The sequence below is a fragment of the Frieseomelitta varia genome, unplaced genomic scaffold, assembly GCF_011392965.1.
Source record: "Frieseomelitta varia isolate USP_RPSP 00005682 unplaced genomic scaffold, Fvar_1.2 scaffold_275, whole genome shotgun sequence".
NCBI lineage: Eukaryota > Metazoa > Arthropoda > Insecta > Hymenoptera > Apidae > Frieseomelitta > Frieseomelitta varia.
This window is the reverse complement of record NW_025110007.1, coordinates 170,353-196,346: the sequence shown is the minus strand read 5'-3', so window position 1 is coordinate 196,346 and position 25,994 is coordinate 170,353. Positions and strand designations below refer to the sequence as shown.

Sequence of the window (25,994 nt, the reverse complement as noted above, 5' to 3'; positions counted from 1 at the left end):
TCAACGAAAATCAGAAGCCGCCCGCAGAAAACTCGATCGACTAAGCAGCCAACGTGTCTTCAAGCTAGACGAAGTTCGTGTCTGAATTCCGATCATGACCATTGAAGAAGAGTCCTCGACACGATAACGAACGACGTAACAGATCGAAGAGAGAGAGAGAGAGAGAGAGAGAGAGAGAGAGAGAGAGAGCGTGGCGAAGGTACGGTGATCCCTAAGGTTCCACGAACGGAGCACCTTTCCGGACGTTCCACGCGGGACGTGGAACTCCGCGATGGAATTTCGAGGAACCTTGCAAAGAGAAAGAGGAGGATAGAAACGCGGTAGGTGGTGGGACAACGAGATGGTGGTTGTCGTTTGGTTCCTGGTGTTCTTGTTGCATAGCCGGGTGCTCCGAGTACCTACCTACTCACTCCCTCGAACCAAAAGGGCAGCACACCTTGGCTGGCCATTGGCTCTCCTCCATCTTCCTCTCTCTCTCTCTCTCTTTATTTCTCGTTCAGAGAGAGAACGTCTCTCTCTTTCCCTCTTGTCGAGGTTCTCCGGTGTTCCACATAAATACACAAATACCCTAGCATAGCCGACCGGCGCGTATATACCGGGACCACGGCCGCATTCCACGACCCCCGCCCTCTCCCTCTCACCTCTGCCTCTTTCTCCCCCTCCCCCTCCTCCTCCTCCTCCCCCTCTCCTCCCACCTTGGTCTCTTTACCCTTGTACGCCGTCACCACTACTAACCACCATCGGCAACGGCAGCAGCAACAGCAGCAGCAGCACACCACCGTTGCCATCATCATCGCCAACCACCACCGTCACAAACCACTAGCCACGTTGGTCGTCACTATCGCGCCGCCAGGGCCCCATCTTTGGGCCCTTTACCTTCTCCCACCTTTCGACCAGTGTATATACTGCCTCCTACTCTCCCCTCGTGCTACCTTCTCGCCCTTTTCACTCGTTCGTCTCTTTCTTCGCGCACACGGCGCCACCGAATACCTTTCGTAGCTGCTCCTCTTCTCGCCCGGGCTCCTCCGCCCTTACTCGGGGCCCCTCTACACTTTCATTCTTCTTCGTCCTCCTCTTGCAGTTCTCTGCCCCACCCTCTCTGGCCCTCTCTTCTTTTCTCTTCTCTTCTCTTCTTCTCTTTTCTGCCATTCCTCCTCGACACACACACACAGACGCGAGAGAAGCTGCCTGTTAGCTCGTACATGTGGCATACACCGACCTGCGGGGAATATTTTGTTTACCTCGCTCACCTAGTCCTTTGAATTCCGCGCCGGCAGCGGATTCCTCTTCTCGGTTTCTTCCAGCTCTTCCTCTTATCCCGTAGCGGTCTTCCATGGACCAAGGTCTCTCCTTCACGCAGAACGCTCTTCTCCAAATCGGTGCTCCTCGACGATCCTACCTATCGGCTGTTTTCATCGGTTCACCTGTTTTCTTCGTCTCTTCCTCCTTTTTTTTTTTTTTTTTTAACGTGTCTTATCGTGGTTCGTGAAACATGTGTACGTATCTCGAGATATTTCCGGTATTTTGACGGACGAAAGTGACGAAAACTTGCCTGCAGTACTGATATTCGGAGAAATTGAAAAAGTTTCTGTTTATTAGCCTAAGTTTCTGTTTCAATTTCTGTTTATAACCTAACTGAAACCAATGGTTCCCAAGGTGGAAGTGACGCTGCGGAAAGTGAAGTTTCCCCGAACGATACCTTCGAACTCCGTTTATCCGCTGAATATGATTATCACAATTAAAATTTCATTGCAACGAAGTAATTGTAATTTCAGTCGTTCGATTCGCCAAATTTCTGCATCGGTGTTGCCACCCAAGCTTGCCAAGCGATGCCAAAATTTTGCACTGTTGTCGGCGAGGAGGAGCAAAACATCTCTGATTGACGTAATCAAAATTGGTGACAAAATTGAATCAAATTAAAATGTTGGATGACCAACCCGGACAATATTGAATTTATACTGATAATGGGCATGAATCCACATAAACGTGGACTGTGAAAGTTAGTCATAAGAACAAGATCCAATAGTTGGTCATCTCATGCTCCTTCCTCTTCCACTTGACGATAATAACTAAATATATATAAGGACATGCTTTAGAGACATTCGAGAGCATAAAACATTCTAAATCATTATAGAGACATTTTATATCATTAAGAGCATAAAGCATTCTAAATCACTACAGAGACATTCTATATCGTTAAAAGCATTAAACATTCTAAATTATTCTACATCATATTCAAGAGCATTAAACATTGTAAATCATTCTACATCATATTCAAGAGCGTTAGACGTTCATCATACTCTAAGACATTCTAAATCTTTGTAAATCATTCTATATCATTCTATTTCATACACGACTGAAAGGGAATAAATTATAAGCGTGTTGACTCCATTACACGGAGTCCAACAGAAAATCCTAAGGCCATGTAATTCAACCTTATAAATTGCCCAAACGACAAGTTTTGTCACATAAAATTTCAAAACTAAACACGACGAAAACTTTGAACTGGTATGTAGAAGTCTGGGAAATTGTTTACAAAAAGAAAAAAGAAGAAAAGAAGAGACGAATTCGATTTAACGTGTCTGTTGGAGTTTCTTCTTCGAGTTGGAAGAACCATCCCTTGAAGAGTGGCTGCGTACCCAACCTCGTGTAACTTGAACACACTCTTCACAGAGATTTCACTTTCGCCCCGATCGCGAGACAAACATACCTGTCTCTCACAGTTCTCGGTATCCCGTTCACGAGAAAAGAACATCCGAAAATGCCGAGAGCCGCGAGCTTGTCCTTTGAAACGTTGTCCCTGTCAGCGGGGAAGCAATCAACGGGCGCACCTTTTCGTACGATTAACGGCAAAGGCGTACACGCTTGCTTTATCGCGGCTCCTTCGACACTTTTATCTGCGTTCTCACGCTCAGATTTTTCGAGGGTAAAGGAAGAAAAAAAAAAAAAGGAAACCAAAGAGAGAGAGAGAGAGAGAAACAACACGCGTTCGACCCTCTCGCGCGTCGTTGACCGTGGCCTGTATCGGTACGAAACGAAAAGGAAAGAAGAAGGAAGGGGGGGCATCGGTGTTGGAAACACCGACTGCACGCACACGCACACACACACACACACTCTCTCTCGTAACCTACCACACGTAGAGAGGTGAGGCCGCTGGCAAACGGAGTCCGTTTTCGTAAAAGCATGCACTTATTCCCAGCATCGTCGAGAGCGGTTCCTCTGCTCTGTGTCCCGGGCTGCTGGCCACCAACACAACAGAGAGAAAGGGAAAAGGGAAAGAGAGGGGTATATGTATGTATACGGGCAGAGGCTCCCGAATGAGATATATAGCACTGAGCAACAAATGAGGTCCTTCCGAGAATCGGGCCACCGACACAGTGCCCGAAACGGCACGAGGGGGTGAGAACCACCCCGATCGTCGGTTCTCTTCCCTACGCGTAGGCTACGAGCCGTGTGCGCCTCTCTAACGTTTGTTTCTTGTCATCCGCTGCTTTTTCTTCTATCCCCGGTCCCTTTATCTCGTCGTTTAGCTTTCAGAAACCTGCTTGGGATTATCCCATTTTTCGTTTCCCTCCACCCTGTGGTTCCGTGTGAATGAGCCTGTTCCAGGAACCTTTCGCCGCTCTTGTCTTTATTTTTTCTATTTATTTTTTTTTTTTTTTTTTTTTTTTTAATTGCCAAGATCCTTTAATCCTTTTGAAGTAAAAAATTTACAAGAGACACATATTTTCCCATCAAAAATATCACTGCTATTAGATTATATTAGTAATCATTGTAATTATTTTTAAGTTCTAACATATATATTTTAAACAATGCCTAAACATGTTTGTGTTTAAAATTGAAAATATTTCTAGTATATTATACTATCTGGTATATTATAAATTTTCCATAAATTCTATTAAAATTATATACAAATAATGTTTAAGCTATTTATAAATAATTTTTGTTTATAAATTGCATGAAATGTATTACTTTATAATACTTTAAATTGAATAATAACAACTTATTAACAATATCCCAACCAGCATGTAAGTAGTATAAGACTAGAACAGGACAGTCAGTCGCACTCAAGATATGATGTCTGATACATCCTATATTATACTACTGAATTTTAAATTTTGTCTAATTCTTTCTTTTTTTTTGATACAAAAATGATTTTCTCAAAAAGATAATCACAGGGGGCGTAGCTCAGATGGTAGAGCGCTCGCTTAGCATGCGAGAGGTACTGGGATCGATACCCGGCGCCTCCAAAACTTTACTTTTTGATCCTTTCACTGAAACTGGATCACATTGTTACACTACAATGATATGTGAATTAAACCAGATCAAAGGGGGCGTAGCTCAGATGGTAGAGCGCTCGCTTAGCATGCGAGAGGTACCGGGATCGATGCCCGGCGCCTCCAATTACTTTTAAAAATTAAATCCTTTTTTTCCATATATGTTGAAGAATACAAATCAATAACTTTCATTATCATTTCACTTGTTCCAATTAAAATGCTACAAGATTAACTTTAAATTGATGATAAATAAAAATTACTTTTATATATAATAAATAATCTATAAACTTTACCTGATAATAACTCAGGGGATTGGAGGGTGGTGGTACATTTGGATCCACTAATTCCATGTTATGCAACCAGGGTAACAAGTACTGAAGTAACAATTGTCGTACTTCCCTTCTAGCCGTTTGAAATCTATGTGTAATTTCTGCAAATAATACATAATGTAGCGTAAGTCTTATGAATTGTTTAATTATTTATTCTAATAAAATACTGGTTTAATATAGGTCTGTAGTATAATATTTAGATCATTTCTAATAATGACTTAGTGAATAGCCTTAAATATTGATTTTTATTATATTGTTAAAAGAAATATAAATATATTGAATTTGTAATGTAAATATTTTTATTAATTATCTTATTGCATTATGTTAACTATGTTATGTTAAAGTGGAGCAAAGAATCGGAAAGTGTCTGTTTTAAGAAAACATTTCTGTTTATTAGGGAAACGAATACAGGAAATGTGATCAAACAAAAGATTGCATTTGCACTTGTCGTTTGAAACCTATTCTGTAATATCATTCATCATTGTTCATTGGAAATGCTAATCAAAACTAATAAAATGAAGTATATTTTCTGTACAAATATACAAAGTAAAGCAGAGAAAGAGGTATTAGGCTGAGTTATAAATGGATGAATATTTCTAGCTGTCTGACAGTAAAAGAGTTGAGCTGTAATGGACTTCTGTTTACAATGCTCTACATAACAATCACTGAGGAACAAAAATGAATGCATCTATTTGTTATTAACTGATTAAAATAACAAATTATTTGACAAGGAAATAAATAGATCATTCTTTTTAAGCTATGTATTCATTATCAATATTTCATTAATTTAATTAGTATTAATTCATGAAGTTTATACTAATTATAACGTAACTAGAATTTCTGTTAAGAATTATTTCTATCATGACGAAACAGAAACTTACCACTAAACATAGGCATCGTCAACTCCGGATGAAGTTGAGCAAGTTGACGAGAAAGATACATTTGATTACGACAATATGTGGTTGATAAAAGTACATCAAGAGTGCCACCCCTAATTGTACCATTTGAGGATATTCCACCGATAGGATTACTTTGTTGTCCTGGTGCAGAAGTAGCTGTAGTTGATGAACCCCCAACAGGGTCATCCTGACCTAAAACAAGAAACAATGGAATTATTAAGGATAATGGCTCAAGTTAATGTAACTTTGAAATTAATTTAAATGCTACCTATAGTAATATAGTAATAAATACCACGCTATAATGTGATATATTTGTGAAAATGAAAACTGATATCCAATGTAGCCTCATTAATAATATAATCCTAAAAAATATTTTTGGAAGTTCTCCCATAATCCTTTTTAATCATGTGTTTATAGGCAAGAGTCTATTAGACTCTATAGGCATTAGAGTCTATTTTAGAAATTAAAAAAATTAAATTGCACGAATTAATAAGTATAAATAAGTATAAATGTATCATATGTATGTATTATAATGTGTAAGTAAAATAACATTTTTTATTGCTAGAAATTATATAATATCACCACATACCATTATATAACTTTGTATTTTATAATAAATATATGATCCTTTTACAAAATATTTCATGTAAAATGTAAGAAGTATTTGTATTTCGGCTTGGTGCGCAGAAGCTAGACGGATTGGACTTTATCAAGAACAGTTGCCGATGCACTATGCAGAAATAATTGAGTCGGCATCCCGATGTATACTTCTTGTAACTCCTCGCTTGTGATTCAGAAAAGTTTTTTTTTTAATAAATTTTAACGTATCTAACGGCGATAAATACTTTTAATACAAATAACGCGTAAAAGAAGCGATCAAACATTTGAAAAAATGCATTTAAAATAATGTTCCTATTGTAACTTTAGTTAAGATTAAACATAACAAGTAAAAAGTTGTTCAGTTTACAAAAGAGTTGTGTACGCGTTTTCTAATAAAATAATAGAATATTGAATTAATTAAAAAAAAATAATTAAATTAAATAAAAAATTTTATTTACTATATAAAATAAAATAAAAATAAAATATATCAGTTCAAAGGATATTAAATGTACCATAGTTTATACGAGAAGTTTCAAAAGCTGGAATTAAATGTTTCGTTTAATGGTAATTTAAATTTTTCCTAAATTTTCTAATTTGAAATAGTTATGAATCCTATATAAGCGACATACATTTTTTCGTGAATCTTTGAAGACGTCAAGAGAATTTGGCAATAATCCAATACAGTTTTTCATAAAACGTAAAACAAATATCGCACGCTTCTGTTTATCATATGAAATTTGATAGATTGTCCCGAAATACTAAAAAAGAAATGTATTACTAACTATAGAAAATAATTTATCTCGGTGTATCAAAAGTATGTTGGTGCTACGAAGATTACTCTTTTACGATAAGATTACTCTTTATAATGATAAAGTACAAGAAAACATTTAACATTAAGATTTTTTTTAAACAATATTTTGACGTTATTTCTTTATTTAAGATATCATGACATATCCTTCTAAAAAAACATATTAAGATGTATTTGCATTTGTGAGATATTAGTTAATGGAAAGTGAAAACATAAAAATATTTTCGAGCATTACGCGTCACCGTGAACGCATCCTGCATATGATCGAGATCATCCTTCCTCCCCTTGTTTAAAATCATCTTACGAAAATGGTACACGCGCAAAGAGATTTCGTGGAGCTCGACTTAACAGGAAACATGTTAGGTAGCGTCCAATTATATTACACCCCGATTCTCGTCTATTTTGGATCACTGGAAAATTGCCTTTCGGTAATCGTGTTTTTTGGAACGAAACTCTGTCAATATTCTTCGAGCATTTACCTCGGTACATTAGCCATAAGCGATACTGGTTTTCTGGTATCTGTTTTTGTGGTTTGGCTGAATATGGTAGAAGTTGGTCTGTTCAATAAGCCGGGTTTCTGCCAATTTTTCATCTACTTAACGACCCTCTGCAGCTTCATGAGCGTTTGGCTCATGGTGGCATTCACCATCGAGAGATTTATTGCCGTGCAATATCCACTATGTTGCCAGTCAATGTGTACAGTGGCCAGAGCAAAATTAACGGTTGCTGTATTGATCATATTGGGACTTATATTGTGCAGTCCGGTTTTCAGTTTTATGGTTTTCAGCGCCGCGATTACAGTCCAATAAAAAGGGAAATGTAACTGAGTGCCATTTGGCAGAAGGACTGGAGTCTTGGGCGATTGTTTACAACGTGATTGACACGGTATTCACGTTTGCGATACCGTTCACGGTGATCATTATCCTGAATGTGTTGATTGCACGAGCTATTTATAGATATATTAAAATTAGGAAATCTCTAACTAATGAACCGCGTATCATGAAAGAGAGACAATCATATGCCCAAAGTTTCCGTCACAATTTCGCGCAGACTAAGATCACTAAGATGTTGCTGGTTGTTTCTAGTGTTTTTCTTTGTTTTAATCTACCTGCGTACGTTTTAAGAATTCATGCTTTCTTACATGTACGTACAAGCAAGAAGAATTTAAACATTTAACGTCTAAATATTAGTATGATTTCATTAGTACAGTAAAACATAGTTTCAGGAAGAAAACAACGCACCTAGATCAGTGGAACTGACGCAACAAGTTTGTAATCTGTTATTTAATACCAACTTTGGAATCAATTTTATTTTGTATTGCGCAACGGGACAAAATTTTCGTAGAGCAATACGATGCATGTTTTTAAGACGCTTTCGCAACAGAAGTGTAACTATAATCACGTGAAAGATCAAGGAAAGCAAAATATACAAAATCGATAATATAAAATCAATCTTGATAATCAATGTTCTTATAGACAATATTAATTGATTTATAAAGATCATATTTATTCCATAGTTCCAAGCTTTACACGGTCTACTGTAGGAACAACTCATCGACATGCGATTGTATTTACAGAGCCATGGGAAGAATTTTATGAATTAAATGTAGAGTAAAGCATGTTCCAATGTAAATGTAAAATTTCATATATAAATATAATATTAACTTCTCGTTAGGAGATGAAATGAACGAACAAATTTTGTAAACTTACTGGTCTCCGGTTCTGTGGCTGGAAGAGGACCCACATTTCCGAAAAATCTTTGATCCAACAATTGAAGAAGTTGGAGAGCTGCATCATGAACAGGGGCACGAGGACAACCCGTACTCATTAGAGTAACATTGATGATGCTTGTGTAATGATCACAAGGATACTCTCTATAAATATTAGATATTTCTTGTTATATTTATATACTAAAAGAAAGACCAAATCTTTTTGTACTCTCTTATAATTTAATATGTTTAAAAATAAATTTTTCATAATTTGAAGTATTTTAATAATTAAATGTGTAATATATCATTAACCTTGCACTAAAAATTGTCGCTAAAGCAAGGAAACAACCATCAGCGACTTGTGAAGCACCAGTGTAACATCGATCGACTACCCAATCAAGAAGTGTTCCAATATCGGGATTGCATTCTAACAATAAAACTACTGTTTCCCGAGCAAGAGCATAGATCTGAAATAATTTTTCAATATGTAAAATCTTTGAAAGTATCTATATCAAACATATATTTTGTTAAGTTTACTTTTTCGTCTTTGCTTGCCAGTAATAAATCTAGCCACTGATAAAGTATTGCTCCTTCTTCTGAAAGTGATTGCGGATTAAAACAAGGACCGCAGCATAATAGTCCGCTCATAGCTTGTAGCGCTGAAAGTTGTAATTCTGTATATGATTTTTCTTCTTCGTGGAGCGAAGATGTACTTGCAAGCGGTCTTCCATAGGGGCCTGACCAACTAGCAAATAGCATAAATAAATTCCGTCTTAAGTCCCTTTTTAACAATGTATGACATGTTTCCACTAAAATACAAGAAATATAAATTAGTCAAAATATTTATTATAAATATTTTTATATATATAAAATACTTACATGAAAAACTCTTGATCATTTTTCTTATGAAATTACAGAAATGCAATTTGATATCACGAACTGCAGGAGCTTCTTTATCGGTTTCATTCTCTAGATACAAACGGGCACCATCGATATATTCGACAAATGTTGGATGAAGCGATTGTGTTTCTCGATCTAATACCGCAGGACTATAAAGATATATAAAGTTTAATAAAAGGTTCATTGTTAATCTTGTTAAAAAAATCAATTACTAACCAAATACCAAACGTTCCATATTCAGCAATCAGTTCTAATACTCTTACTAGTTGCAATCTCAACGCATCCCTTCGCCTTCTTCGTCTCATATTTTCTTGTTTACGATCAACTGCTTCCCGAATATAAGGAACTAATTCTTCCATTAAATCTCTGAAGATAATGATCATTAATAAAGATGCTCTATGCGGAAAAATCTATATATTTACTTACTTCAACGCATCAGCGTTTACTTTTCCAATTGCTTGTACAGCAGCATCTCTAACATCCACTACCTCACATCTTAACAAAGGTACTGTTAATTTATATAAAGCTGCAGGACTTGCATTTGTACCGGGTGATTTGTTATCACCTCGTTCGGCAGACAGACTATCCGGCGATGAGCTATGAGAATATTCAAATTTTTCTTATATTAAACTTTTCGCACATTGATCTGTTACAAACATGTAAATCGTGCGCGACTGAGAAGTTTAACTTCCAATTAAAGCAATCGGGAACGGTCGTAAGGCTAGATAGAGATAGTAAATAAAAGATATATATATATATATATATATATATATATATATATATACACATATACATATATATGTATATACAGATTCGTGTTAGCGGTTTGATCAAAGAGCTAAGAAACTTGCAAATAAAGAAAATAGTCTCGTAAAAAGATTGTGCAAATTACCAACGACCGTTTAATCCCGGGTGACTTCGAAGCATCGTCGTTCGCTACGGTTAATTAGGCTCACCTGGTCCGCTTATGCCTGGTGTAGATGCCGGAAATGGACGGAACAGAGAAGCGACCCGGTAGGGTCTGTGCCCCACCGAGATTCTCCAGGCTCTGACTCAACTCCTTACTCATGCACAACACACCAAACTCCACCGTATGCTGACCACTAGAGTATGCAATACAGTGTACCACCAATGCTCCTTGTATCAGACATTATTTACTGCTCAGAAACTACTACTCTAAGATCCAAATGTACATGTGCGAGACAATGACGAGTGGCATGCAAGGTAAAGAATGTTACAGAAAACTAAAGCGAAGAGATATGCGTTCAAGAAAAAATATGCAAAATTGTATCCCGCTCCCGAGTGCAAAGCACGTCTTGGTAAAAATTGGTGCTCTTCTAATTTGTATAAAACACCTTGTTGTTACTAACACAACAGTAGAATCCTAGAGGTGATAATGTGCATAGTTCGTGTGAAATTAGACAATCTTGCAATGTATCAGACGTTAGGAATATAGATGCCACGTGCGTGTCACAATAGGATATGCATAAAGAATTATATGACTGACAGAGTGCTACATTTCAATTTCAATTTGTATTGTTTATGACAAATAAACATCGAATATTTCCGTGGTACACAACAGACATAAGCAGACACGATCCCACACCAATTAATATCAAATAATATTAATTCCACCTGATAATCCAATGTTTTATACACGCCTAAAGCTCTATTGATTGAACTATAAACTGCATCATTTAATATATAATTTTGAATTTGATACTGATTTGTGCACATAATATGAGTTCAGAATTATGTAATCAATACACCACTAAACAATATGTTGATCTCTTACATTCTAATATAACGTTTACAATGTATTTTAAATAATAATATAAAATGGTAGATTATGAGACTAATGTTTCTATAATGATATTTAAATACGAACTTACCTTAGGCTGAGATCTGGACTTGCACATCGTACAACAGGGCTTGGCACTGGTGGAACGACTCTGTATCCAAAAGTTAAATAATTTTTCCACACATGCATGTACATATCTCTCTCATTCACAGGTTTTCGGACTGCAGTTGAACTTCTTAAGAGAGAAGCTCTATTGTCATTCACAGGTCTAAAAAATTAAAGATAAATATTTTTACTTTTCTACAATTATAAATAAATACATACTGTTATACGTATGTATAGGTAGATATGTATGTATTAGTAGAATTTATAAACTTACGTAGGATCAATTACTGAGAAAAGTGAATTTATCCGAGTAAAAACGATAGGCCACGAATGTGCAACAGCAGTGGGACATAGTGTTAGTACTCTATCTTTTTCTAAAAATGCAAACAAACAACTTCCCCATGGATCTGCTCCATTCAAATTTAAAGAAGAAGAACTTTTTGTACTAGTATCATCATGAAGACCTGTAATTTTACATTATGTATTAGAAAAATTTACATAAATAAATAAAATGATAAAAATGAATTTTTTTAGCCATCATCACCTGCTGTCCATACACAACTACTTCTTTCAGCTATCCACTGAAGATCAACATTAGAAGTAGAAGCTGCTGCTGCTTTTTCAGCAGGTGGCAACATATGATAACATTTTTCCAGAACTGTTGGACAACAAGTGTCTATTACATCGATCACAGGTTGATCATCTTCTAAGCCTCCTAAAATGAGATAAATGTTTATTTAGTATTTAATATTTTTAATATTTTATGTGTATATTATATATTTTACTGTAATTACTTACCCAATGTTTTTAATAAATGTTTAACTTCACGTAATATATGAACTGCTATTCTTCTAGGATAAAGGCGACAGTTACAAAGCGTAACCAACGCAAATCCTTCCACTAAATGGAAAACGCTGGAAACAGGTTCTATCTTTTGTCCTGATTCACTTTTTTTTATGTTACTATCTACACGTATATTGTTTCTGGCATTATCCATTGATTGTTCCTTAGACCTTATACTAGGACTTGTTAGTGCATTTTTCCAACTTGTTAGAAGTTGTAAAAGCATTCTCAAACCATTATCAACAAGTTGTGGAAAAGTATCTTGAACATCTCTAGCAAGAAACTGTGTAAATCCAAGAACAACATCTTGCCTCCAATCAGGGAAGTCTAATACTAAGGTTTGTAGACTTTGATATGCTAATCCACGAAGCTCTTCATCCATGTGAACAGTTAAACGTGATAATAAATCAACTAATTCAGCACCTGTCATCCCATCAGGTATTAAACGAGGAACTGCAGCAACACAAGTTCGAAAAAGATCTATTCTGGGTTTTCGTTCTCCAGTAATCATTTCATCCGGCTCCTTATTCATATTTTGAGTACTTGTCATCATAAGAGGCCTGCCATAGTGAACATCCAAAGCACGTAGAATATCAACAAATACTCGTCGAACATGTGGAAAATACGATGACATTCCTATACTTCTTGCAGTATCTTCTGTTAACATCTAAATTTTATAAAATTTTATAAAATTTTTTGGAAATACATAATTAATTATTTAAACTACATATAAAATAATTTATCACTCTTACTTTATTAAGAAATGTTTTTTTAACTCGCATAGTATTACCGCTTGGTAATACTCCCATCGTACGCGGCATAGGTGGTTCTCCTTCTTTCTGCTGCAAACTATCAGCTACAACCAGGAAGGCCCGAAGTCCAATACTCATACGTTCAGGAGTTAAAATTATTTTCACTGGTCTGCCCACGGATAACAAATCAAATACTATTTCTCGCATTGCAAAATCTAATCTCTCTTGTGCAATGAATTGAATGATTTTTACAAAAATATTTAGTGGAGTGTCGCGTGGTACTACTGCCTTTGAACCCTTTGGAAACAAAGAATTTACTATGCTCTGTAATCTACTTTGAGTAGCTGAATTACTCTCGCATTTAATACGTATCATGTATACCCAAAGTAAACGATATAGCGCCTCTGAAAGATAATATTATACATTATATAGAATTAGTAATATATTATATAGAAAAATGTATAGAATGTTTGAATATAATATGAAATTAATTTAAATATAAAAGATTTACATACCCAAAGCAACACGACACATTTTAGGATCTCGATTTTTCAAATGTGAAAGACACATTGCTAAAAAGTAATGCCAATTTTGCAAGAAAAATGTTTTCTGACTGACACATAATAAACAAGTTACAAGAGGAAAAAGGGCTAATCTATGTTTTGATTTTGTACACATATCTAATGTTGTAGAGTATAACATCTCTACAAAATTCTTTAGACAGGGTACATTAACTTCATTTTTAACAGCCTAAAATATAAAATTAATATTATTCATATATATTATGACTTTAATATAGGTATTAATTGATATAGTGCGCAACAAATTTACAGCAGCAACAGGAACAAGTATTTCAACGAAAAGTCCAGCCAAAGCATGTTTTACATCTTTATCTTTTACTTCCAAAAAATATTGTGCACATTCTTGCATAAACTGAAATGAGGCCTCAAATTCTTCTATTGGTACCATCTACAAGTTAATACGTATATACATATATAAATTCATATAAATATTATTATATGAATAAAAATATTTTTAAATAATTTCTGTTTTCAAATTACTTTTACTCTAAAAAATTTCATTCCCATTAATAACGAAATAATGCTCTGTGTTGTATGGGGTCCTGGTTCTTTAGCACGTAATTCTTTTAGTTCGACCATGAAACGTTTCCTCACTGACATAAATCGAGATTGTGCAAGAACTCCTATTACTTCTGCATAAAGATCAGCAATGATATGAATGTTTGCTGCATTTGGTTCATTTTGAATTCTGTAACACAATTTTAACCTTGTACAAAATAGTCTAATATATCAACTTTAAGTCTACTATTTCTCACCCTTCTCTATATTTGAAGTGTTTAAAAGCTATATTTTCTATGTAAGTCACTAAATCCTCATGGCCAGGATGAAATGGTAATTGACGTAAAACTTCTATTAACATTAAGCAAAATATAAATTCTACTGCAAGATCCCTTCGTTCTTGAAGTAAATCTGCTTCACTTCTTTCAACTGTTTCTACACTTCCTGATACTATTGTATACATAATGCTGAAATATAATATTTATAACATTTACAATTTTTATAACTTTAATATGATAACAACAAGAACCACAATAACAATAATAATGGTAATTATAACACATTTTTACCTTTTTCCTTTCTGATCTTCTTTTCCAGGAGCAGGCTTTCTTTGATCACTACCTTGATCAATTAATTGACGTTCATACCAGTTAAAAAGTGCTCTTAAAATAGAAGGTAAACAATGTTCTGCAACTGAACCAAATGCAGATAATAACTGATCAAATTGTGGATCTTCACCTCTTTGTAAAACTTTCGAAAGTGGTTTTTCCTGTAATATACCCACTATCAGAAACTCGTTTTGTCTAAAATAATGAAATTATTTACATGTTCTGTCATCACTGCTTCCATCTTTTTTTCTGCTTGAGTAGTAAACTCTGCAAATAAAGTACGCATCACAAATTCTCCAGGTCTTAAATCCATATCTCCTATTTGTTGTGGTTTCACTGTCTCTTTCTGAGCACCCCAAGGTAATACAACAGTTATTGCACTCACTCTACTGGAACTTGATTCTGAGAAAATGAATATAAATTTATATTTATATTTCTTTAGCTCATATAGTTATATGAGTTGCATGTTTACCATTGCCAGAAACTGAAGTACTAGCAGTATGAATGCTAACAGCATCACTACTTTCTCCTTGCGTTGCTCCATGAACAGTAAGTAAATCTTGATTTGGTTCAGGTACACTTTGAGATGATTCTGCTGCTGCTTCATGTAATCCTTCGCCATGTATGGCCCTGGCTTCAGAGGCTTCTGATAAGAATGAAAAGTTTACTCATTGAAATTTTTATATGAACTAATAAAATAAAGAACTATAAAAATATACAGTGTTTTAAATACAAATATTTTGTTTGATGTTTATCTCTAGAAGCTACTACTACAAGAATATTTTTAGTTCTAACACTATTAATTCTGCATGATGGCAGAGGCTAATAGATGAAGCCCCATTCTGTAACGTAACAGATACCCACAATGAACACTAACTTAATTATATTAGACTTGATAGCTACATTTTCTATGCATGGAAATTTGAAAAATCTGATATATATAAAGAATCGATGACAAAGATATAAGCATACCAGGTTGTGCCTCATTTCCAGGAGTTGGCTGTGTTTCACTTCCTAAAATAACATTTAAGTTATTTTATTATAATTTAGATAAATATACATTTAAATATAAAATAAATGTTATATATTCAATTTAGGAAATAATAAGCTATAAATATCACATTTACTAACCTTCTGTCATATTGTTTATATATGCCTTGCTTTCAGGCAACATTAATACATACTAATGTCATACTGCAGATATATATATAATATTTTCGTTCTAAAACAATAAAGAAACTATATTATACAAGACAGCTTTTGTAATATTTACTTCTTCCAAAAAGAAGAAACATAGAAAAGAAATTAAATAGATATACACACATATATTTACTCCATTCATTCATATATTAAATTGACATTTGATATCATGACGCTAATATATATATATATATATATATATATATATATATATATATATATATATAAATTTTCTAACAATGTTTATACAATAACGTTGGAATTAAAAATAAGGTAATTATATTTTTATTTCTTCACAAATGTATTATAATATTCTAATATTTTAATTTTTTTATCTGCACAAAGTAGCACTATAAAATATACAAACAATTAAAATTATTTATTTAAAGCGCAATTAAAGGAATATTACGGGAAGCCATAACCTGAGACGAAAAGTGACATGACTATAAACTGATAAAACAATACAAAAAATTTCATTACAACTATCATTATTATTAGACAACCACTACATGATTGAAAATTATAAATAAGAAATGTGTTATTTACCGCAAAATGCCGTAAAATCTTAATTTGATTCTAAGTCTGACGTTTTATAAATGTCCGGCTTGATTCGTGTGTATTCTTCACAGTTTCATATTCCACACGTTCCTTCATTTAACATACTTTTCAATATTCCACTAGAGAGTATTAAATCTAATTATTTATTTCAAAAATTTGTCAAAAACTGTGTATATATATATATATATACTTTACATCTAAAATACAAGATTCATAATTATATAATCTATATTTTCCAATTTGAGTATATACCTTAATTGTATGGCGTAAGTATAATAAAATATTTAATTTATTACTACTCCTAATGTGATTTTACTTTATATTAAATTAGATTTATTCCACTGTAGATGCAGTGGATACTGTATAATGCTACAGAAACCGTAGAATAAATTGTTAATAGCTTCCTGTGCGTAAAATGACCCTGACAATGAAGCACTTTGAATATGCCATTCAGTCCAAGTTAATCACTTAAAAGAAGTTTCCTAGAATTTTTCTGTTTTCTGCAATAAATATAATATTTTAATAAACTTTATTAAAAATATTTAATTTATTTACTTAACTCTCTTTATTTGGATCGGATAGAGAAACATCAAAATTTTATTTTATGTAATCGATGTATTATGCAATTAGAAATATCATTCATATTTATTTTTATGTAATTAATAATAGACGTCCTTTTCGAAACTCAAGAAGGATACATTTGCATTTGTATATTCATACAGCATATTATTATTCGCATAAATCTATACGTACATCATTTTGTATATGTCTAAATCTTGTGAGTGCCTAATCCCTATCAAGTAATGAAACCGCTTCGAACTGCTTTCAGGTGCATTGACTTCAGTTATTGCACTATACGCAGACAGCCGCATACGTCATCAAGGTCGTCATTTAATCCAATCCATACACTTAAGTTCCACGTTGCAAGTTCGATATAATGTATTTGAGCTTGTAATCGCGTGTTAAATTCTCATCTATTTAACAGAATGATATCAAATGTCATTTCCTACTTGAATAAGAAAAATCATAAATTCCACAATTTATTTCATTCGTGCAATTTTAATAGACTTTTTTCATTAATATTATAGATTTGATATTGGTTATGTAATGTGATTTGCAATCTAGGAAGTACATTATGTATATAATTAAATTAATTTTTTATGTATGTAGTATACACAATCAAATTAGTGATGATAAAGCATAATATTAATTACACCAGTCGTTCCGCTCATAATTTCGCGAAAATTATCATAAGAACATATCATAATTCTCTGTGAATCAAGAAAAATAAGTTAGTAATATGATAGAATTAGACATAAATATAGACAAATATTTTAGTATAAAAATAAACGATACTATATCTAAAAATTTTTTAAGTCCTATCACAGAGATAGGGAGAGGTCTGTTACTTAATAATGATATGAATTATGATTATATGTTATTTATAGTATTCTCTCTTTTTTTTAATTGTCATCCAATTATTTATCTAATTAGAAACAGAACAAATGACTGTCATGTACAACAAACATTCTTAAATGTTTAAACAAATATATCAGAAATAGAAATTTACACGAAAGTACAAAACCATTTGTAAGATACAGTCGATTACCAGCATTACAATTACAGAAACGTGGTACTATATTAACGTAATTAATTTTCATAATAAATACTTGCATGCGCAATGAAATTTCCTTCAGACAAAGAACAATTTTAGCATTAGTCTATTCTTTACAAGGTCCACTGCGTATGTACACATCTTCAAGGTGTATAAATACACTTTACTTGAAGTTACTCCATTGAACTCTGGCGTTGTGCTCTGTAACATACTGGCTGTACGCCAGGGTTACGCAAGTCGCGCCCCGTTGACCTCCTTCTTCACGAGAAATTGACCTTATATCTCGTTCTTGTATCTTAAACAGCGCAAACTCAAAATTATCCTAAAAACGATCATGGGACAACACGTGTACTTTATCACAATTGTACTTACTGTAATCCTTTATTTGTATTAATACATGAAAATATGAAGTTAATAATAAATGTTCTTATCAATGAGAATATAATTTGAGCCATGTATTTACAGTACACGCATAATCGATACCATAGACTGCAAAGACAATGATCGATTGGTACCGTAAAGTAATATCTATCTCAAATCGGAGAGAGTCGTATTAAATTGTAGAGAACTCGATCAGCCATTATTCTCGACATAATGCTTTTTTTCTTTTTTCCTTAGATACGGTTCTCTTCAGTTTTATAAATTGCACCTGTAATTGTTTGAACAGTTACTAGTTGTTCCTAATTGCAAATTGTACTTTATTTCAAATATGCACACAATTTTTCTGATATTGCTTACTTATTGATAATTTGTACAATCATCTATGAATCAAGATTTCAAAAGTGACTATTGCTATATTTCTTTTTTAGTAAATGTTAAAGATTTTAAGTTAGTTTATATTTATAGAAATATATTAAAAATATATTAATATTACTTATTTTTGTTAATTCGTTGTGATGTCCATGTTTGGCATTAATCTAATTGTAATTCTAAAATGCGGAAGTAAATTTAGCATAGCATGTGAAATATTATTTTTGTAGAAATAAGTTCCCGCCAAGTTGTTTCGTATTTTGAATATCTTGACACTAGCGACAATTTCCATAGGTTCATTACCGGAAGTGCGTCATAAGCGCGGTTAAACATCTAATTTTGAAACGGCTAGCCGTGAACGCATTCTGTTAAGTTGATATACACGTGGTGACCGTGAAAAAGAAACGAGAAAGCATAGTGTCGCAAGATATGAGAGAAAGGTCACGAATTCGGGAACAGAGTACGCGTTCGAAGTGCATGAAGTGTCAGGGTCTCAAGGTGCGGCCGTGCCAGAAGATTGAACCTGCGCAGAACTCTGCACGTGACCTGCGCAGCTATTCTTAGCGGAGGTCCGTTTAACGAAAGGAACTCTGCCTCGCTCACTCGTCGTCCGGCGCGCGTCCGAAACGTAGAAGTTGGTTTCTCCTCTTTATTTTGTTAACCCGTTTTCACACACTAACTACCCGAAACAATATGTCTGGTCTTGCGGATCCAGTGGCATTCGTCAAGGATTTCGTGGCTGGTGGTGTGGCCGCCGCGATCTCGAAAACGGCGGTCGCCCCTATTGAACGTGTGAAACTGTTGCTGCAGGTACAGCATATCTCCAAGCAAATTCCCGAAGATCAACGTTACAAGGGTAAGTTACTTAATGGAGCATTTACCTTTGTTCAATAATTTAAGGAAAATTGACAAAGGCAGGTTACGAAGCATGCAAGTAACAACCATCAACCATTGTACAGTATCACATAACAGTAGAATAATGATGTATGAAACATGTGATAGAAAGCATTTCGTGTCGACATTCTCAAATTCCCAAGCGTTTCCGCTACGTTTCTTCGCAGCGGTTAGGATTGAGATTCCCGTTATGTAATATCAATTTATGTTATACGTTAATGGTACATCAGTACTATCTGGTTCTAATTTTTCTCCCTCATCTAATAAAGATAAAGTTTTGGATTTTACATAACTTTTGCGATATCGATTGAATAGTGAGAAGTCGTGGTTTTCTGACAAATGAATGGATCGATATACGATAAAATAACTTGTCTACCAGATGGCAGTGCATGGGTTTGCTCTTTGAACGAAACTCCCAAGTGCCGATCGATGACTAGCTATTCAACATGGCTGCCTTTATGATAGAAAGCAGTCTTATACTTGAATCTTTTTCCAAAGTCTCAGTTTTTGACATGCAACAATGAAGAATTAAATTTATGCTTATGAAAATGTAATCTATTATATTCGATGGAATATTCAATATAAATATTAAAAATAAATAATATTTCATTTAAAGAATAGAAAAAAGAAACCACAAATATGTATATCAAATTGCACACATTTAAACGTGGAATTATTTTGCTAACGAATATGTAATGATTTTTTAACAATACATAATTGTAGTTTTATAATAAACATCTAAGGAATTAATATTAACTTATATAATATTTAAGTCGTATTAAAATAATATATATAATTTCATGACCTTGAGTATGTCTCAATTAGAAAGATATCAGAAAGATATCTTTTCAAAAATTTCTATTATATCAGTGTGTTTTAACTGTAAATAATTAAGATAATCTTATATATTTGAAAATATAAAATATACATAATTAAAAATTTCTAGTTGTCAATAATCTATTACATAACAACCTGCAATGCAGTATATGATAAAGTTTATAGAATTTTTAAATTACACATTTAGATATTACAATGTGGAGATTTAAGAATTTCTAGGAAAGATCTAGATACTTTTAATAAATGAAAAAGTAATTGATCTTGTCACTTGCTTGTACAAACTGTAATATGTAAAAACAATTACAATTATATTTTTATCCTATTCTAGGTATGGTTGATTGCTTTGTGCGCATTCCAAAAGAACAAGGATTCACGAGTTACTGGCGTGGTAACTTGGCCAATGTCATCAGATATTTCCCTACACAAGCTTTAAACTTTGCCTTCAAAGACAAATATAAGCAAATTTTCCTTGGAGGTGTTGACAAAAACACACAATTTTTACGTTATTTCATTGGAAACTTGGCCTCTGGTGGTGCTGCTGGTGCCACATCTCTGTGCTTTGTCTATCCTCTTGACTTTGCCAGAACTAGGTATTTCATGTTTAATAATTACCATTTATATTTAATCATTAATTAGATGTAGATAAAATTTTATATACAATTCTTTGTAATTGTTACATACAGGTTGGCAGCTGATGTAGGCAAAGGCTCAGGAGAACGTGAATTCAGTGGTCTTGGTAACTGTCTAACGAAGATTTTCAAAACTGATGGTATCTCTGGCCTTTACCGTGGTTTCGGCGTATCCGTCCAGGGCATCATCATTTATCGTGCTTCTTATTTCGGTTTCTATGACACTGCCCGCGGTATGCTGCCTGATCCCAAAAAGACACCATTCCTTGTTTCCTGGGGTATTGCTCAGGTATGATATTTACTATAATCTATCTTAATATTAAAATTTTCTTGATACAATTATAATTCGTTTACTAATACTCTCCGTAATGTTTTACAGGTTGTTACAACTGTCGCTGGTATTGTTTCTTATCCGTTTGACACAGTACGTAGGCGTATGATGATGCAGTCTGGTCGCGCTAAAACTGAAATTTTGTACAAGAGCACTCTTCACTGCTGGGCTACTATTTACAAGACAGAAGGTGGAAACGCTTTCTTCAAGGGAGCATTCTCCAACGTTCTTCGTGGTACAGGTGGTGCACTTGTATTGGTACTTTATGATGAAATTAAGAATCTCCTGTAAGGCATAACAATCCTCACCTCATTACCTTCACAACTACAGTTGCAAGTACCATCTTTATTACCCTCACCATCCGACGTAACAATAGATAAAGTGATTTCCAGAATAAAACAATATCCGAACTGTCGAGAAATTTAAGAACAATTTAGAATGTAATCTTTTGGTAGCATCTTGTGAAATGCTTCAAACTCGACAGTTTAATTTATTGCCGGATTCAGTATTTTCTTGCAGCGGTTCACATGTGTTATATTTCATAATTCATTTTCGTAAGAAAGAACAAAGTGACTTATCAACGTAATGGATATATGAAATGTTTGATACATGTGACTATGTAGGCGATGGTCGGGATATAAAGTAGTAAAAATAATTATCTAAAAAAAAAAAAAAGAGAAGAACAAAAATAAGCGTATACAATTGAGCAAGAGAAGGACGCGCGACGAAATACCATTACGGCGATGGCGGGGCGCGTAGACTTGGGCCGCCCCCCGCACTTATTCTCGGCCCGTTGTAGATAATAAATGATCATATTAACGATATCAGTGAAGTTCATCGAGTTTCAATGAACACTAATTTAATTTCGCACTCCAGACAACTACGTGTAAGATAATGAGAAGCGTTACTTGTAAGTGTATGCATCCAATGTGTTCATGTTAGGATGCGTGCAAAGAAAAAAACAAAATCAATAAAAGTAATAATAAAATTTGTTTTGAAATTTTTTCCACGTACCATAAATTTATCATTTTAATTTTATTTTGATAATGTTTTAGTTTCATAATTTACAAAATAATTGTAATAAATTTTGAATTGTTATTTATTAAATTGATGTACTAGAAATAAATGTACATATGCTTTTATATAGTAAAATTATATTTTCATGAAGGAATAGTGACATGCACGTGTTATATTTCATTTTTCATACAATATATCATTATTACAAACACTCCAAATACAAAGTAAAAGTCTTACTTTTACTTTCATTAATATACTGATACAAATTAATTTATAATTAATTTTAATGATAATTTTAAACAAAAATATTTCTTTAATTTTGATTTCCAACTTGCTTAAAAGGTTGTAATATTTTGGAATGTTAAAACACATATAATCCCTGCAGCAATACAGTAGTTTATATGAAAATGAGAAATCTATATATTATTTCTATACGGTATTTCTAAATTGAACATATAGAAGATAAAACTTGAACTTTGTTTACATATGACATTTATACAATACAAAAAGAGATCTGAAAAATTTCAGAAGGAAAATTTGGCTCAATATAAAATAGTGGATCTTATATACAATGATTTGTGTGATCATATCGAGAAACATATCATACAGTTGTTCTATTTGGATCTCCTGCAATCGAATCTAATATTCGAGATATACCTGGTAAATTTAAAATGATTTTTAAACCAGGTACCTTCCGTAAAACATTTATTGCAACTGGGAGGAAACCACTGCAAAATTAATATTAAAAACTTGAACAATTGCATAAATAAAAATATGTGATAACAGAATAAATGTTATATATACCTGAATAATAATATAAAACCATAGGTTTCTATGATCATGCCTACAATAGGCCAACCCATAAGAACTACAATAATGCCTCCTAAAAATGAAGCACTAGCTTTTATCTTGTGTCTTTGAAAAAAAAAGCTGAGAGTTCTCTTTGGTCCAATAACACATGCTAATCCAGATATAAATAAAATCTATATAAAAATAATTAATTCATGGTGATGTAGTAATGTAGATTATATATTAAAGTTTTTATAAATGTACAAGAACAATTCTTACGTTTCCAATAGCAAGAAGACCTTTATCAAAGAGTAACAAGACTCCAAGGAAAAGAAATGATATACCAAATCCCACAAGTCCGACTCCGATTTCTGAAATCAATATTTAATTGTTATACAGTGTTTTGAAATTCATGTTCTGTCTCGTGTTTGTAAATGTTACCGATCATTGATTTTTATAAGTTATAAAATAAATATTTACTACTTACTTTGCGTATCTGAAACTTCGAACATTATTTGTGACTTGTTGTTTTACAATGAAGTCTTAAATTATTTTTGTGATAATATTTTCATAAGATTCAGGTAACAATTGTAACGTTGTGCATAACCTAACCTAAATCCACGTCATTAATTGTGATGTGACACTTTCCAACTAAGCACTATTTTTGGTCACCTTGTAAAAATTGTATATTGAATACTGTATATATCTTTTAACCACCTTAGCATTATTTTTACAGAATTTAAATATGTTCAATACTTTTTAGTAAAGTGAATGCCATCGTACTATGTATATGTGTGCGTGCATACTTCATATCCCCGGATTGTCATCGATTCTATTCATATCTTTTACTATATATGATCTTTCAATTGGAATACATTTTAGAAATTAGATTTGGTAAAACATAAAATTTATAATAATAAAATTAGTAATGTTAGATATTTTATGTTATTTAATAATTTCCAATAAGAACTTTTCCAGTTATTTTTTTCTTTTATGAAAAATTTTACTTTGAACAAATTTGTATCATTCAGTTAAAATCTTATACATATGATACGTTACGAACTTTATTATTAATATTATACTTAGTATATAATTTGATGGAAAGCCTATTTATAATTATTTATTTTGGAAAAAAGGGTTGTACAAAATAAATTTAACTTTATTATCCAGTACGAATTTTTTATACAAACAACATATAATACATTTATAATGTTTAATCAGATGAAGGAATGATGAGATTGCTAATGGCGGGAATAATGGTATTATTTTACAAACAGCACAAAAAATAGACTCAATCATTAACCGTTAATATGGCTAAACCTTAAGTCTATATACGACGTAAAAAACATTATTTACAAGTATTCTAAGGTACACATATGTTCAGCACATCAAAGATGATCTGAGCCACTAAAAATAAATAATATTTTATATAACTTAATTTTTTGTATTTAAATTAAATAAAATTTATATGTAACGCATACCTCAGTTAAACTTAATTTTATGGTCCCATTTTGTAAAGGATCTTTACTTTCGAATATTCCTGTAAAATAAATTTGAATATCAGCGTATGAATAGCATATAGAAAAGAGAGGCAAAGACTTAAAGTATAGATACCAAATGCGTCACTCAAGTGCAATATTGCCGAGACGAAGTCGCCAAATCGGAGTGTACCATCTTTTCTCATATATCGAAGAATTAAAATTGAGAGTACATCCGTATTTAATTGGAATCCTAACAGAAATATTATTCGTATGTTAGAAATATGAATAAATGTAAATATCAAGCATTGGTAAATAATCTACTTACCCACTTCTAATAACGCGTCTCGTAATCGTTCTGCTTTAAGTATACCAGTTTTTTCCTTCGTGTGATTTTTGAATGCTGCTTGCCAGTATTTTAAACTGCACATAAGATCCTTGAAGTCATTGAATTTCAATCGACCGCTACCAGAGCTCTATGTTAATATTTTGATATAAGGAAAATCAGCAAATTTCAAACGCGTGATTAAAAAGATTAAAATAATTAATTTCAAGGATACATCCATTGTAAGTACTACCTGTCGACATACTTCCATAGAAGCACAGCTTTTTATGTAATCTATAAATGGAAAATAATGATTTATTAAGTAATTTCGAAAGAATCGATTAATTTATTTTTTATTACAATTTTAAGTAATATGAAATTTTACCATTCGGTAAACAAGCTTCGAGAAGTTCTTGCAATTCAAAAGCATTTACGGTTCTGTGTTCATCAGCAAGTTGTAGGAAAACGGCTTCATACTGCGAGAAACCTTTGCCTTCGAGAGGTGGTGCTTTGATGATCGTCGACTTTACTAGAGATGGCGGTGTATCGAGAAGTCTAATAAAATCATTATATGTATAGAATGGAATTACATTCTTAAGTAATCTTAATATTAAAATTACTTACTTGAGTTTCAAAGGCTTACTACTATAGACTCGCAATGTAAAACTTGTTTCTTGGGTAGGTTCAAAAGTAGTGGGTACTAACAGATAGCCACCCTGATCTAATTGACATCTGTGGCTCACCTGACGACTGTTGGTATACTGCGAGTTTACCAAAGATTTATTTTTTTTGAAAAACTGTTTGTTTATCGATTCGGTGTTATTTTTTGGCAAAGTATATGCTGTGAAGCCTATTACCTTAA

At 33.1% G+C, this 25,994-nt stretch overlaps 5 protein-coding genes and 2 non-coding genes across 9 annotated transcripts in view; 4 read left to right on the top strand and 3 right to left on the bottom strand.

Moving 5' to 3' along the window:
• Nucleotides 1–4,004: 4,004 nt before the first annotated feature.
• Nucleotides 4,005–18,711, bottom strand: LOC122529019 (protein furry-like). 3 transcript variants are annotated; one of them, XM_043654738.1, is made up of 29 exons: nucleotides 18,455–18,711; nucleotides 18,138–18,377; nucleotides 17,221–17,473; nucleotides 16,720–16,967; nucleotides 16,456–16,586; nucleotides 15,841–15,931; nucleotides 15,682–15,723; nucleotides 15,182–15,355; nucleotides 14,927–15,111; nucleotides 14,671–14,870; nucleotides 14,359–14,568; nucleotides 14,084–14,291; nucleotides 13,854–13,991; nucleotides 13,538–13,772; nucleotides 13,023–13,426; nucleotides 12,226–12,937; nucleotides 11,972–12,142; nucleotides 11,702–11,891; nucleotides 11,414–11,590; nucleotides 10,478–10,624; nucleotides 9,948–10,118; nucleotides 9,738–9,887; nucleotides 9,501–9,670; nucleotides 9,159–9,430; nucleotides 8,934–9,088; nucleotides 8,623–8,786; nucleotides 5,488–5,697; nucleotides 4,571–4,707; nucleotides 4,005–4,298 (listed from the first exon to the last, which is right to left on the bottom strand). In XM_043654738.1, exons 6-29 carry the CDS (start codon nucleotides 15,881–15,883, stop codon nucleotides 4,272–4,274), a joined length of 4,692 nt encoding a protein of 1,563 aa, XP_043510673.1. In that variant the 5' UTR covers nucleotides 15,884–15,931; nucleotides 16,456–16,586; nucleotides 16,720–16,967; nucleotides 17,221–17,473; nucleotides 18,138–18,377; nucleotides 18,455–18,711; the 3' UTR covers nucleotides 4,005–4,271. The 3 variants fall into 3 exon arrangements, with proteins under 3 accessions (XP_043510673.1, XP_043510672.1, XP_043510674.1); XM_043654737.1 differs by having other exon boundaries at nucleotides 17,221–17,441; nucleotides 18,138–18,711; XM_043654739.1 differs by lacking the exons at nucleotides 16,720–16,967; nucleotides 17,221–17,473; nucleotides 18,138–18,377; nucleotides 18,455–18,711 and having other exon boundaries at nucleotides 16,456–16,650.
• On the top strand, nucleotides 4,178–4,250 carry Trnaa-agc. Its single transcript has one exon. It is a non-coding gene; the product is annotated as a tRNA-Ala (tRNA).
• Nucleotides 4,331–4,403, top strand: Trnaa-agc. Its single transcript has one exon. It is a non-coding gene; the product is annotated as a tRNA-Ala (tRNA).
• Nucleotides 7,089–8,339, top strand: LOC122529021 (neuropeptides capa receptor-like). The gene is given in 3 exon segments (XM_043654741.1): nucleotides 7,089–7,683; nucleotides 7,685–8,056; nucleotides 8,139–8,339. Coding segments are annotated over 3 exon segments (1,014 nt in total). The 5' UTR covers nucleotides 7,089–7,221; the 3' UTR covers nucleotides 8,319–8,339.
• Nucleotides 18,712–19,413: 702 nt separating the features above from the next.
• On the top strand, nucleotides 19,414–22,511 carry LOC122529022 (ADP,ATP carrier protein 2). The gene is made up of 4 exons (XM_043654742.1): nucleotides 19,414–19,688; nucleotides 20,892–21,153; nucleotides 21,247–21,481; nucleotides 21,572–22,511. The coding sequence occupies exons 1-4, from the start codon at nucleotides 19,526–19,528 to the stop codon at nucleotides 21,812–21,814; spliced, it is 903 nt and encodes a 300-aa protein (XP_043510677.1). The 5' UTR covers nucleotides 19,414–19,525; the 3' UTR covers nucleotides 21,815–22,511.
• On the bottom strand, nucleotides 22,097–24,172 carry LOC122529023 (vesicle transport protein GOT1B). The gene is made up of 4 exons (XM_043654743.1): nucleotides 23,817–24,172; nucleotides 23,609–23,700; nucleotides 23,345–23,523; nucleotides 22,097–23,268 (listed from the first exon to the last, which is right to left on the bottom strand). The coding sequence occupies exons 1-4, from the start codon at nucleotides 23,839–23,841 to the stop codon at nucleotides 23,142–23,144; spliced, it is 423 nt and encodes a 140-aa protein (XP_043510678.1). The 5' UTR covers nucleotides 23,842–24,172; the 3' UTR covers nucleotides 22,097–23,141.
• Nucleotides 24,173–24,467: 295 nt separating this feature from the next.
• The window catches only part of LOC122529020 (calpain-C), a 38,726-nt gene continuing 37,199 nt past the window's right edge, over nucleotides 24,468–25,994 (bottom strand). Inside the window, exons 10-16 of the mRNA XM_043654740.1 lie at nucleotides 25,757–25,989; nucleotides 25,518–25,687; nucleotides 25,368–25,426; nucleotides 25,136–25,283; nucleotides 24,944–25,060; nucleotides 24,811–24,869; nucleotides 24,468–24,736 (exon numbers count right to left, since the gene is read on the bottom strand). Of these exons, the coding sequence (XP_043510675.1) occupies nucleotides 24,710–24,736; nucleotides 24,811–24,869; nucleotides 24,944–25,060; nucleotides 25,136–25,283; nucleotides 25,368–25,426; nucleotides 25,518–25,687; nucleotides 25,757–25,989 (813 nt within the window). The 3' untranslated portion in view covers nucleotides 24,468–24,709. The remainder of the gene's footprint in view (nucleotides 24,737–24,810; nucleotides 24,870–24,943; nucleotides 25,061–25,135; nucleotides 25,284–25,367; nucleotides 25,427–25,517; nucleotides 25,688–25,756; nucleotides 25,990–25,994) is intronic.